Raw genomic sequence first — 15,304 nt, forward strand, 5'->3', positions numbered from 1 at the left:
CCACTACATACTCTTTTCGATCCATTCCACGAACAAGAAACTCCTCTCAGCTCCAGGTATTTTCTCAGGCTCTCCCCCAGGCCTAGAAAGCTCTCCCTCCTCATTTCCCTGGCTTCCTTTAAGGCCCAACTAAAATCCCGCCATCCCAACTCCTCCTAATTCTAGTACCTTCCTTCTATTATTTCTATTTATCCTGTGCTTTGTTGTCTCCCCCATTAGAATGTGAGCTCCTTGAGGACAGGAACTGTCTTTTGTCTCTTTCTGTATCCCCAGTGCTTAATGAGCACAGTGTCTGACAAATAGAAGGCACTTAGTAAATGTTTACTGACTAGATATTCAGTCAACTAAACTCTCCGAATTTAGGGTTTATTTTGCTTATGACTAATCTCTCCCTGAAAATACTCTATTATTCCCCCATTCCCCCTCTACCTGTTGTCTCCAATTTTCCTGTTGAGTTGAATGTAGTTTTACATAAAACTTTATGTGTTTGTAGGGAAGAGGGCAGATTGCTATCCTCCTTTGACCAGGTATTCAAATGAAAATGAGATTCCTGTGACGTCTGCTCCCTCTAACCCTTCCTCATTTTTAAACACTTGCTCTCCTCAATTATGTGAGATAATTAGTACCCTTTGTTCTTCACCTTTTGTTCTCTAGTATCCTTTTCCCTCCTTCATTTCCTTTCTTCTTTAAATATTATAAAAACATAACAAAATTAATCCCACACCCTCTATGTTATTTGACTCCCTCTATGAACCCTTATGACATAAGGGTTCTGAGGGGACACTCATATCATTCTGCCCCATTAGAATGTCAACACATCATCTTTACAAAGACCCTTTGGATTTTTCACTTGCACTTACCTTTTTATTTTTTTCTTGACCCTTGTGTTCGTATTCACTGAGCTCTAGTATTTTTTATCAGGAATGCCCGGAAATCTTCTATTCACTAAAAATCCATTTTCCCTAGGTTCAATATGAATGTATGGAGCCTGTATCAAATTGCACGCCATCTTGGGGTAGGAGGAGGGAAGAGATGGGGAGAAAATTTGGAACTCAAAATCTTATGGAAGTGAATGCTGAAAACTAAAAGTAAATAAATTATTAAAAAGAAAAGAAAAGAAAAAAAGAAGCTTGTGGACTCATGATGGAAAATGCTATCTACATTCAGAGAAAGAACTATGGAGTCTAAATGCAGATCAAAGCATACTATTTTCCTTTTTGCTTTTTTTTTGTTTGTTTTTTCTTTCTTATGGTTTTTCCATTTTGCTCTGATTCTTCTTCCACAACAATGAAATATGTTTAATATGACTACGTACATGTATAGCCTATATCAGATTGCATGCCATCTTGGAGAGGGCGGAAGGAGTGAGAGAGAAAAATTTAGAATTCAAAATCTTATAAAAGCGAATTTTGAAAATTTAAATAAATAAATAAAAATTAATTTTTTTTAAAAATCCATTTCCCCCCCCCATAAGAGTATACTCAGTTTTGCTGGGTAAATTATTCTTGGCTATAAGCCCTAATTCTTGCCTTTTGGAATATCCTGTGACATGCTCTCTTCTCTTTTATACTGATAGTTGTTAAATCCTGGGTGATCCTGACTATGGTTTCTCAGTATTTAACCCCTTTCTGGTTGCTTACCATATTTTTAACTTGGAAACTCGAAATTTTGGCTATGCCATTCCTGAGAGATTTCCTTTGAGATTTCTTTCAGGAGGTAATTGATGGATTTTTTTCCTGTTTTCATTTTGCCATCTTCTTATAATTGTCTGGGCAGTTTTCTTTCAAGATTTCTTGCAATATATTACCCAGACTCTTTTTTTGGTCACGGCTCTTGGGTAGCAAATGATTTTAAAATTATCTCTCACTGATATTTTTTATCAGTTATTTTTTTATATGAGATATACTTTTTCAATCTGTTTTAAAATTTCTCATTACATGGAGTCATTAGTTTCTATTTGATCCATTTGAATTTTCAAAGAATATGTTACTTGGGTAAGGTTTCATATTTCTTGTGTTAAGTGGCTAATTCTCTTTCAAATCTGTCTTTCATAGCTCTTATTTCTTTCCCAATTCTTTCATCTATCACTTTCATCTCACTTATAAAATATTTTTAACTCTTGCTTCATTTCTCCTAGGAATTCTACTTGATTATGTAGACAAGCTTTTTTTTTTTTGAGGATTTGCTTATAAGCATTTTGTAATTATTCTTCTCTTCTAGGCTAGACCTGGGCATCACTAGACTCGTAATAGCTCTTTACCTTTTTGTTTGTTTGTTTACTTAGCCTTACTTCCCAGATGAGGGCTCTGTGTTGGGTTCTACACTCTTCTGGTGGGGCAACTATGATCTTGTATGATCGTGGCCTGTCTTATCTGAGGCCATGTTGCTATGTTCTTCAGTTACGGTGTATCATGTTATTTAAGGATAACAGGGGCAGCTTAAACCAGGGAGTTGCAGACTTTTGGCAGGCACTATATGATCAAAGCAAGAGCACAGCAAGATCCTTTCCTTCCTGGGCTTTTCAGGTTGCACACACGGTTATGTCTAGTCAACACAGCTGCAGGCTTGCCTCAGGTGGTGCTCTAGTAGACAGTAGTTGGTCCCAGCCTGTCAGTTAGCTGAATAGCTAAGCAGTGATCAAGTTCAGAGTAACTGCACTGGGCCCAAGAATAAGTCTGATCTGTTCTGGGCTACCCTGCATCATGCTATTTGTCCAGCCCTTTTAAGCCCTTCAGGGAACCCCATGTTACAGGACTATGCCATCAGCTCTGTTCACAGCTGGCCTACTTCTGTTCTCTGCCCAGGGCTGAGCCTGGAATTGGGGTGACCAATACTATTAGTCTTCTTCTGTTTTCAGCTTGGAGCTAATTCCCCAATCCACTCTGTGGAATGTTGAACTGCTGCCTGTATGAAGGCCCTTGGTCTGAATCCACGATCCCTGCCTTTTTGGGAGATCCTGTAATGCTAGCGTGGGCCTGGGGCCAAGTCCAAGATCCCAGTTACCCCTGCTTCACAATTTCTGCCCTAGTCACATGCCCATGGGTTGACCTTGTGATCTTAGGAGGAAAAGATGCCCCATTTTGCTTTTCTCTTAGATTTCCTGATCACTACTTGGTCTAAAGGTCTTCTTATGAGTTGGGTAGGTGGGGAGCAGGGGGGATATGAGGGGGAAGAGTTTGGCTGTACTGCTTCCTCCTACTCCAGCACCTTGGCTGGTCGGTCGACACTTTAATTTCAAACTGTCCTGCTAATTTGCACTTCTTTCTTGTATTTCTACATCAAACTCTGTGTGTGTGTGTGTGTGTGTGTGTGCGCGTGTGTGTGTTCAACTTTCCTTGATCTGATTCAGATAAGACTTAAGTTCTTCTGATGCCTGCGCCCCTCATATCATTTTCCATGTTTGTATATTCTTCTGACACCCCCAATTAAGAGAAATATCAACTTCCACTCCTTCTTCCTCCTTTCTACACAAATTCATCCCTTTTACCTTCCTTTTTTTTTCCTTCTCTTCAAACCCTCAGAACAGAACCAACCCACCCCAGGTCCTCTGTTTCTTCTAATTTAACTCTTTTAATATCCTCTGAACATGGTACAGTGGATAAAGCACCCAGCCTGGAGTCAGGAAAACCTGAGTTCAACTATGGCCTCAGACACGTTCTAGCTGTGTGACCCTGAGCAAGTCACTTAACTTGTGTTTCCTCATCTATAAAATGAGCTGGAGAAGGAAATGGCAAACCACTCCAGTATCTTTGCCAAGAAAACCTCAAAAGGGGTTATGAAGAGTCAGACACAACTGATATAAATGAACAACAAAAATATCCTTTGAAAACGTTAAAGTTCTAAAGGGACTCTTGTTTCTTCTTCTCTACTAGAAAATTAACACTGCAAGATCATACAGCCCCTTCCAAGCGCTCAAATAAATTTATCTTTCTAGGCTTCTCTTGATTCTCATTTTGTACTTGAATCTCAACGTTTCTGCTCAGCTCTGGTTTTTTCATCAAGAATGCTTTGAAGTCCTCTATTGTATTAAAGATCATTTTTTTTTTCCAAATGTAGGAATAGACACAGCTTTGCAAGGTGAGATATTCTTGGCTGTAAACCTATATCTTCTGTCTTTTGTAACACTATCAACAAAGATTTTCTCTCATTTACAGGAGAAGCTGCCAGGTCTGGCTCATGTGATTTTGACTGTGGTTCCTAATACTTGAATTTCTGTCTTTCTGACCACCTGTAATCTGATATGGAATCTCTATAGTTTGACTTTGGTGTTCCTATGACTTTTGGGTTTTCCTTTCAGTAGGTGATGAAGGGAAGTCTTTCTATTTTTCATTCTACCTTCCAGTTCTACTGTATCTGGACATTATTCACTTATGATTTCTGGAAACATAGTGTCCACACTTTTTAAAATCATGATTTTCAAGGAATCCAATGAATTAAAAATTACTTCTCCTTGACCTGTTTTCCAATACTTGGAATTCCTTCCTTCCTCACCTTTGCCTCCTTGGGTACAACCTACTACAAGGCTTTCATGACCTATCCTCCACCTCCACTCCAACCCCATTAGTAGCATTCTCTCTCTCCTCAAATTATACTCTATCTACTTATTTGTAGACATTCTTCTTAGACAAATGCTTTTGGTATAAAGACTGTTAGTTGGTACTAATAAATAATAAATATTGTTGTTCTCAGGTTTAACTCCATCACAGACTTGCTAAGTGGACTTTGAAAACTTTTCCCCCTCAGTAACCTCATCTGTAAAATTTGGGGGAAAGGGGAGAAATATTAGATAATCGGTACAGTACCTTCCAGTTCTAATTTTCTATGGTTCTATGTAGGAGTAGCTGAATAAATACTACAGAAAAAGACTCATGCATAACCAGTAGGCCTCTCACACTTGGAACAAGTTATAGCTAAATACAGGAATGTATTTTGTTTGACTACACAAACTATATTTGTTATAAGGGACTTATTTTTCTTTTTTTTTTTCCAAAGGGGGAGAGAAGACAGGGAGGAAAGAAAATAATTTTTAATTTTTAAAAATTAAAAATTGTATCTAGTGCATGGATCCAGGAGCTATATGCAACCCTTCTGAGTTCATGATCAATACAAAACTTTTCATCACAAAAAATCACCTTCTTATCCCACCCCTGGTCCTACACACCAAGCTAGCTTGTGATTTTCCAGTGATCAAAGGTCCCACCATCACACTGAGTGAAACTATGCTCCAGGCTTCCCTTACAGAATACTTTGTATTCTGCATCCTTATAGATGTCTCCATTTTAGAGCCCCAATCAACAACTGAGGGAGTGGTCCTGGCTAAGTACCTTAACCTCTATCGGCCTCACAGATTCTCCATCTGAAAAATAGGGTTAGTAATACCTTTTCTGCCCACCTTACAAGGACATTGTAAGAGTCAATGAGAATACATATGTGAAAAACAAGGGAGATGATACCTCTGCCAACTCTTCCCTGTTCTCTTGTGATTTATCCAATGTAATTATAATTCCAATTAACCCTCTAGAGCTCAGATCACCAGATGAATTAGCCAGGGAAGGAAAAACAGGGACTCAAAGCCAAAGTCCCTCAAATTGAACACATGGAAATTTCAAAGACTTTTAGATTAGAGATGATTTTCTACTATCCATCTTCTTCCTGAATCTAATTAAAATAATATATGTACATTATTATATAATATGTTATGAAAGACAGGATAGCATACTGAATAAAAAATCTGGTCTTAGAATCAGAACTGGGTTCAAGTCCTATCTATCACATACTGTCTATGTGACCCTTCACAAATCACTTAACCCCTCAATGCCCCCAGACAACCCCCTAAAACTATAAATTGCAGAATAGTCCCTAATCTATATTGGAAAAGGGGGTTTCCTCAATAGAAGCTCCCTATACCAATGAAATCACAGGTCTGTATATAACAGAAAAATAAAATTTAAAAATGTATATATTACATATAGATGTATAACATATATAATACACATAATGAGTACCACACACAAACAGAAAGTAAAAAAATTAAATTGAAGGATCCTTGCATACAGCTGAAATGAAGCATCCTCTCATGTTCCAAGTATCATAGCAACCAAAGCATTAAAGGACCCTCTGCACACAGTCCCAGGTTGTCAATGTGTTAGATGTATATACCCAAAGAAATTCCCCTTATTTTCAGCAGAGTTCCTGAAATGGGGGTAGCATCCAGCCCCTGAACACTTTAAAGAGGAAAAGCCAAGGAAAGAAATCCACTCAAATGCAACAGGTAAGAATTCAACGAATGAGAAAGCCACTGAGATTTCATCTGGGTTCTGTTCCAAGAGACAAGGTGGCTTCTGCCCAGGAATATATATTTCTGGCACCATGTCGAGTGGATACAGCCACCAGGACAATACCATGTCACTTTGAAAAATAAAGCAACCATGTTATCATAAGGATATGTTTTCAGCACTGAGTTATATATCAGGCAAGCAAAAGAGATAATATTTCTACCCACCCTGCCCTGTCATTGTGTGATATTCCTGGTCTACTCTCCACTTACCTATAATTTCTCCAGGTGAGCCAAGAGCAGACTCCACCTCTCACAGGCAGAACAAAAGGAGGTATGAACATGCCCACGCACCACCAAACTCCCAGAGCTCCCCCCCTCCTTCCAAATAAGGACAGCATACTTACATCACTACTCTTAGGCCCCAGCAGTGCCAGGCTATCTCTGGCTAACGCCACAATCACGTTGCTCTTTTCTCCAGCCCAGTGTACCACCATCTGATTATGGGAGTCATTCAGGCTCACCTGAAACAGATTGAATCACCAGAAGAATTAGAAAGGGTGACAGATACAGGAAATCTGGGCCAAGTATCCCTTTCCTCTCCTCCTCACCCCCATCCACAGGGAATTTCAAGGGCTCTTAGGTTTAAAAGCCAGTTTGTGCTTTTTTTGAGCGTATCCATACCCCACACCTCCAGTCCCCCAGAATAAACTTTCCAAGGAAAAAAACAAACTGCTTCCATTTTAAGGTTAAACCTTGATCACGTATATGTGAATATGCATGCTGAGACAACTCTTGCCTATAAGTCTCGGCTGATATCAGTTACTCTTCTTACTTGAGTCTTTTGCTGAGATTATCCCAACCTCTGATTACCACTCTGCTTGCTGAACATGTGACATACACGTAGCATGCAGTCTAACTAAACAAAATGTTGGCAATTCCTTCACACTTGCCCAGATCCCCTACCTCAGTGTAGTTGTGAAAGGAGTAAGCTTAGGCAGGATTTCAGGCTGACCCCTTGCTAAGGTGTCTAAGGGGTAGTACTATTTAATCCCAGCATCCAATGAGAAACAGAGAAGTTCTGTATGAATTTAGAATTCTTTGTTTGATACATTGAGAAGCAAAAGGAACAGCCATGTTTAAATGTAAATAGAAAAACACAAGACCAAAGACAAGTGACTCTTTGGTTATTATCCTTTCCCCTACATTTGTGTGGAAAACCAAGAGCTGGTAATACTTTTAAAAATTCTCTAAGAATCCCAAATGTTTAGAGCTAAAAGAAGACTTTGAGGTCATCAGGCCAATCCTCTCATTCTAGAGATGAAAAAACTGGGGCTCAGAGAAGTTCAAGCCAGTTGCCCAAAGTAGAGAGTTCTCCATCACTGGAGATGTTTGAAGTACAGTGAATAACTCATTATCCTGGATCAGGATCTGAAGAAACAGAAACCCAGCTCCACACTCTATTGCTAACTGCAGAGATTATCAGTAGTACGTGAGCTATTGGTGGTATAAAACACACAAAAAGCATTTTTATGGGCAGCTAGGTGGTGCAGTAGATAGATCACTGGCCCTGGCGTCAGTAGGACCTGAGTTCAAATCCAGCCTCAGACACATAACATTAGGTATGTGACTCTGAGCAAGTCACTTAACTACAACTGCCTCATCACAAAAAAAAAAAAAAAGCATTTTTAAAAATGTGTTTAATGAAGAGAAGCACAGACTTATTGTTGCTTATATTTTGACAGTAGGATTTCCAAGAACAGCCAAATGAGAAAAAAACAAGGTCTCAGTATTTGTTACACAAGGATCCCAAGAATGCTAATCTGTCCATAAGCCAGCACTGTTTTGAACTCAGGAGGACAAAAGGGGTAGAGGCCTTTAAAAATACACCAAGCCATACCAACTCACACCTATCGGATTGACTAATATGAAAGAAAGGGAAAATGACCAATGTTGGAGAAGACGTGGGAAAACTGGGACACTAATTTATTGCTGGTGGAGTTGTGAATGGATCCAACCATTCTGGAGCACAATCTGGAACTATGCCCAAAGGGCAATAAAACTGCACACACCCTTTGATCTAGCAACGTCTATATCCCAAAGAGATCATAAAACAGCGGAAAAGGACCTACATGTACAAAAATATTTAGAGCAGTTCTTTTTATGGTGGCAAAGAGCTGTAAATTGAGGGAATGTCCATCAACTGCTGAATGGCTGAACAAGCTGTAGTATATGAAAGTAAGGAAATACTATTGTGCTATAAGGATGAGCAGGTGGATTTCAGAAAAACTTGGAAAGACTTACATGAACTGACGCTGAGTGAAGTGAGCAGAACTAGGAGAACATTATACACAGTAACAGTAATACTGTGCAATGATCAACTGTGACTGACGTAGCACTTCTCAGAAATACAATGATCCAAGACAATTCCAAAAGACTCATGATGGAAAATGCTATCCATATCCAGAGAAAGAACTCTGGAGTCTGAATGCAGATTGAAGCATATTATTTTTACTTTTTTTTTTGGTTTTTGTGGCTTTTCTCTTTTGTTCTGTTTCTTCTTTCACAACATGACTAATGTGGAAATATATTTTCATGACTGCATATGTATAACCTACATCAGATCACTTACTGTCTTGGGGATGGGGGAAGGAAGAGAAGGGAGGGAAGGAGAAGGGAAGGAGAAAAATTTGGAACTCAAAATCTTATGAAAATGAATGCTAAAAACTATCTTTACATGTAATTGGAAAAAATAAAATACTATTTACAAAAAAAAAATGCACCAAGCTAAGGTAAGCAGACTCAAGGCACGTAAGAACGCATCGATGATGAGTAAGCTAAGTGGGGATCAACGCAGGGTTGGGAGAATTCCTTTGGAGTCCCAGGGCTGTATTTATGGACTTCTCATTCTAGCTGTTATTTATGGCCTTCTCATTCTAGTTGTTTGTCTACATGTGGCATCCTCCTCCCTTCACCACTACCCCCACATTGCAGAAAGTGTCCTCATCTAACCAGGCTGCACCAGGGTCAGACCAGATTGTTTCTAAGGTTCTTCTATCTCAAAGATTCTAAAGTCACACATCTACTACGTGGTAAAGCCAAAATGAGAATCAACACTTCCTGCAGGTCTAGGACAGAGGTTTTCAAACTTTTCACTCTGAAGGACCCTTTTACACTCTTAAAAATTACTGAAGATCCCTCAAAGTAGTGTTCCTTATTTGGATTATATCTAGAGATATTTGTCATATTAGAAGTTTTAAAAAATTATAATATTATCATGAAAATAGTACTGACCTCACAAAACTCCTAATAGAAGGGCTAGGTGGCGCAGTGAATAGAGCTCCGGCTTGGAGTCAGGAAGCCCTGAGTTCAAATTTGGCCTCAGAAACTTGAAGGTTACTAGCAGTGTGACCCTGGACGAGTCACTCAACCCCAATTGCCTCACCAAAAAGCAAAACTCCTAATAGGACCTCACAGACCCTCTGGCATCCCCAGATCACACCTAATCTAAGATGCAAGGCTCAAAAAGAGATGTTTTGGTCCCCTGTGATCATATTTCTGGGTGACACTGATTCTTAACTGCCCAAATGACTCTACTGATCCCCTCATTTTCAGTCCAGGAACTGAATATACATTTCTGAAATACACAAAGTTTTCTGAATCTAAATGACCATCTCCTACCCTAGCCTACATGGTTTTTACTCCCTAGTTTCAGTACCCCATTAGGAATTATCACTGTTGGATAGACCTCCTTTGTGAGAACATTACTTCTTGGACTGATGCAAAACCTCAGCCTAAGTGGAACTACTCTTTAAAGGTTTTTTTTGTTTTTGTTTTTTTCTCATTTGGCTGTTCTTAGAAATCCTACTGTCAAAATATAAGCAACAATAAGTCTGTGCTTCTCTCCAGTTCCCCTCCCCCCCACCTAGTTCTTCCCATCCCCTTCTCCTTAAGGTGTTCTCACAAAAGATAAGAGAAACACCTGCAAAAAGTACTTGGCAGGCAGAGTGACAGGGGTGCTGATCTTTAACTATTTTACTTTGAGACAGCACCTGCATCGAAATAGATCCAAGATCTCAAGCACTCATTTTGCAAATGTCTGATATAAACTGTTGTATTACTTTAAAAAAAAAAAAGGTGAAAAAAATCTTCAAAATGTTTTGGAAAGTATATTATCCTAAAATTCCCCTACCCATCTCTACTTAAGATCTCATGTAAATGACAATGGGATAGAACAAAGTGAAAACACCCAGGGGAAACCAGAGCCCAGAGGAATCAGGGCACCTTCCAAGCACTAAGGTTCATTATCACTTCCTGAAGCTTAATCGCCTCCCCAGTAGGGGTAATATGCAGATGAAAGTGAACAGGAAGCACCTATGTATAGGAGTATAAAAGTTACAATGATTTGAACAAGCATCCAATTTTCTCTCCTTGAACGTCAAGGTTATGACTAGAATACTAATGCTAATAGATAATGTTAGCTTAGCACCTTAAAGTGTGCAAAATGAATTCCTCACAAACAAGACAGGGAGATGAGTGTTGGGAGTCTAATTATCCCTATTTAACAGAAGAGGAAACCTCTATGTGGAGAATTAAAAGCCTTGCCCACGGCCACACATCAAGCACCTAAAGCCGAATTCAAACCCAGTATATGAATGTAATGGAATACTGTTGTGCTATAAGAAATGATGAGTAGGCAGACTTCAGAAAAACCTGGAAAGACTTGTATGGACTGATGCTGAGTGAAGTGAGCAGAGCCAGGAGAACGTTGTACACAGTAACAACCACATTGTGTGATGACTAACATTGATAGACTTAGCCCTCCTCAGCAATGGAAGGATCTAAGACATCTCCAAAGGCCTCATGATGGAAAATGCTATCCACAAAGAAGAAAGAACTAGGGAGTTTGAATGCAGATCAGAGCATACTATCTGCTCTTTTTTTTTTTCTGTTTTGTTTTGTTTCTTCTTTCTTGTGGTTCCTCCTATTGGTTCTAATTCTTCTTTCCAACATCACTAATGTGAAAATATGTTTAATAGTAATGTGTATATATATATATATATATACATATATATATATATATATACATGTATATATAGCCTATGTTAGATTGCGCACTGTCTTGGAGAAAATTTTTAAACTCAAAAGTGAATGGAAGTGACTGTTGATAAATCAAAATAAACCAATAAAATAAAATAAAAAGAATTCAAACCCAGGTTTCCTGATTCCAAATCCAGGATTCTTTCTACTATGCCTGCTGCCTCTTAGCACTAGGAAGAATCAATCAATCAAATAATAGGCATTTATTAAATGCTGACCATGCACCAGGCTCTGTGCTCAGGACTGGATACAAGGGCAGAGATGAGACAATCTCTGTTCTCCAGGGATTTATCTGGGAGACAATGCTTACATATATAGGAATTCTATTTCCTCTACAGGCTGCACCCCTGACTCTCCTCCCACACTTTGTCTACAATGCCCCATTGCCAGGTACCTTCATATCCCCCACCCCACCTTCCAGCTTCTTCTTATGAGTCATCCAGCCCCTTCAGAATGTAAGCTTCTTGAGGGCAGGAGCTGCTTTTCTACCTGCTTGTATTTATATTCCCAGTGCTTAGCACAGTACCCAGCTAGTACACTGTTGTTGCTGTTGTTCAGTTGTTTCCGTTGTGCCCGATTTTTCCTGACCCCATTTAGGGTTTTCTTGGCAAAGACCCTGGAGTGGTATGCCATTTCCTTCTCCAGTTCACTTTACAGATGAGGAAACGGAGGCAAACTGAGTTAAGTGACTTGCCCAGGGTCACATAGCTAGTACATAGTAAGAGTTTAATAAATGCTTGTTGATTTGACTTGACTTGACTTGATACAAGGAGATACAAAAACTACACAAAATAAATGCAAGGTAACTGAAGGAGAGACAGGATGGATAAGAAGAAATGGGAATTGTGACTAAAAATGATGCCCAGTGAACATAACACAGAAAAAACAAAAAACATGCACACGCAAGTGTGTTTGTGTGTTGTGTGTGTGTGTGTTGTATGTGTATATTTGTTACAAGGTCTTTCTTCTCTTTTTTTTCTGATGAGGGGAGGGGTTAAAAGGAGAGAATGGATAGGGACAGGATAATGAAAAAAAGAAAAGACAGTCAATGAAGCATCATTTTTTTTATGTGCACAAGAGAAATAAGGCTGGAAAGAGTCCTAAACAAGTGGGACTTGCTTTTAAAGTTATATGTTGAATTTATTACACATTTCAAAGAAAGGAAACCTGTGCATACTAGAAATTCACAATTTTATGGACAATCCTCTTCTGTTATACTATGTATATGGAAGTACCATTTTATTTGGTGTCTAAGTTTAAAATAAAAATGAACAGAAAAATAAACATAATACAGGTCTAGCGACACAGATACAATACCCAAGTGATTCCTGATGTGACTGAGGAAAACATTCAGTTTTCAAGCTCAAAAATGACCTACCCAAAAAAACAAAAAATAACCAAGGGACTGAGGAAAGTCAAATAGCTCTTCAAGGACACAGAGCTTTCCTTGACAAGAGACTAGGGAAATAAAGGGAATGGCTCTGAAGAGAACCAGCTAAAGTCTTCCCAGCTCAGAGGAAATGTCACTCATGACGGTCAGAGGGGGAGTGGGGCAAGAGCGTCAGGAGGAACAAAAGGAACCGGGCACGGAACTGCTGCGTGAGTTTGGCTAGGAAGTGTGAAATTTGAGCAGGATGAAATTATTATTTTTTTTTAAATAATTTCGGTTTGGTGATCCTTTCATTCCCAACTGCTGACTGCAACAAGGCAGTAAATCCCAAACTGGTATTAGTGAGAATCCTCCGGCAAGGAGTGCCTCACACCCAAGCAAATCCAGCCCCTTAGATTGGTGGGACTTCGGTAAGCAGCACATTCTGGCCACGTGAACAGTTCCCTGGCGCACAATTAGGGGTGAGTCACTGCCAATCCTCAAGGCAAGGCTGTTCTCTTTTATTGCTGTACCTTTTTGCGCTGTGCATCTGTGTATTAGGCGTCCCATCCTTCAAAGACATAAAACCAAAAAGTCACAGGAATCAATCCCCAAGGTGGAAAAAAAAGAGTGCAGAGGATGAGAGGCCACAGAACTTAGTGATACAGAGAGGCCAGCCCAGCCCCTGCCCACGGAAGAGCAGAAGACCCAAATCACAGGATGTTCCAGCTGGAAGTGCTCCTCTCTGTGATCCATACCTGGTCCCTGGTTCCCCAGTGAGAAAACAAAGTATCGCTCCCACCCCCAATCCACAGGCACAATCCATCATTAAAGCCCCCGAGTTAAGAAACTGCTTCAGCTGCTTATTTTCCTTCTTGGTCCTATCCTCATCCTCCTCCCCTCCCCTCCCTCCTGACTCAGCAACACTAACCTCAAAACCCAGCAAGGTAAAACCCAAAAAATCCTGGGGAGCTGCTCCAAGGCCTCTAACTCCCTTACCAGCCCTGCCCAAACTTCACAATCAGCTCTGAGGACAGGGATGGGGTGAGGGAAACATAATAATTATATTAATAACAGCTAACATTTATATAGTGCCCATTATGTGCTAGGCACTGGCTAAGTACTTTATACAGAGATGGGAAAATAGACAAAGAGGGAGAAGAGTTTCCATGAGTGTGTGGTTAGGGCATGGAAGGCACAGAGTGACTTGCAGGATCCTAAATCTAGAACTGGAAGGGACCTCTGTTGTTGGGCAGCTAGGTGGTACAGTGGGTACAGTGCCAAGCCTGGAGTCAGGAAGACTGGAGTTCAAATCCAGCTTCAGACACTTACCAGCTGTGTGACCTAGAATTAAAAGGGACCTAGTTTAACACCCTCATTTTACACATGAGGAGATTAGGACCCAGGATGATTATACAACTTGCCCATAGTTATCCAAGGAGTAAGCATTTGAGGCAAGATTTGAACCAGGTCCTGTGATTCCTGAGCCAGTACTCTTTCCCATAGATTATGCTGCCTCTTTCCAGAGCACATGATCACCAGGACCCTAGTGGGCAAAAAGGCCTTCCTCTGTAGAGTTCCGAGGAATAACTGGGGCTTGAATGAGACTTAATCACAGGGCCTAGTCTTGGGTCCACCGCCTCACCTGAGATGACAAACAGGAAGAGACAGAAGCCATGAGCCCAAGCAGACCGGCCCCCATAAACAGACTTGTCTTTCATGGGACATTTCTGTGCCTCCTCCACCAGAAGAGAGGTTTCTGCTCGTGACACAGTGCAAGGCGTGGGCAGTCACAGAATCCTGGGCCTGGATAAGCTTTCAAGAAGGCATCTGGTCCCCATCTCTGCCTCCCAGCAAGAACCACACCTCAACTAGCTGAGAAATAGCCTGGTTTGTTTGTCTTGAAGAGCTCCACCAAGGAAGGTTCCCCAGTTTGACACAAATAAGCACCTGCTCCAGCATGGAGAAGCCCCCACTGGCAGGAAATGATGCTAATGTCAATTCTAAATGCATTATGCTACCAAAACGTCCTGCTGGAGCGAGTCACCATGGAGACCGAGGGTTAGAACATTGGCCAAATAAATCCATCAAAGAGAAATCCAATTCATTCAGAGAGTTTCAGGGTCAGTACAACCCTTCCAATCCCCAGCTGTACAGACCCCCTACTAACTACAGGTGTCCATTTAAACAGCACACAATAATCATGACCATATGCCCCTCACCACTTTCATGTCCTTTTATCCCCCAGATTAATTCAGAGCTCTTACGTATTCTCTCTTGGTCTAGCCTCTATATTCCGACAGACCCAGAAAACTAGCTGTTCCTCAATATAAATTTGCTCTCCCCTTCTCTATCCCCCCTCCATGAGCTGTAATAAGTCATCTTTCATGCCTAGAACACACTCCTCTGTTCTTCTCCATCAGACAAAATCGTCTCTTCCTTTAAGGATTGATTTAGCTATCACCTCCTCCATGAAGTCTTCCCTGCTCCATTTACCCCTCTCCCCCCCAGCTGAAGCTGATCTTTCTTTCTCCTCAGATTTTCCTAGGACACTCAGTCTA

General features: G+C 40.4%; 1 protein-coding gene across 1 annotated transcript in view; it reads right to left on the bottom strand.

Moving 5' to 3' along the window:
* Positions 1-15,304, bottom strand: part of SORL1 (sortilin related receptor 1) — a 216,807-nt gene that overhangs the window by 174,334 nt on the left and 27,169 nt on the right. The window contains exon 2 of the mRNA XM_027835471.1: positions 6,682-6,798. Within this exon, the coding sequence (XP_027691272.1) occupies positions 6,682-6,798 (117 nt within the window). The remainder of the gene's footprint in view (positions 1-6,681; positions 6,799-15,304) is intronic.

This window comes from Vombatus ursinus, unplaced genomic scaffold (assembly GCF_900497805.2).
Source record: "Vombatus ursinus unplaced genomic scaffold, bare-nosed wombat genome assembly UNPS02014816.1, whole genome shotgun sequence".
Lineage (NCBI taxonomy): Eukaryota > Metazoa > Chordata > Mammalia > Diprotodontia > Vombatidae > Vombatus > Vombatus ursinus.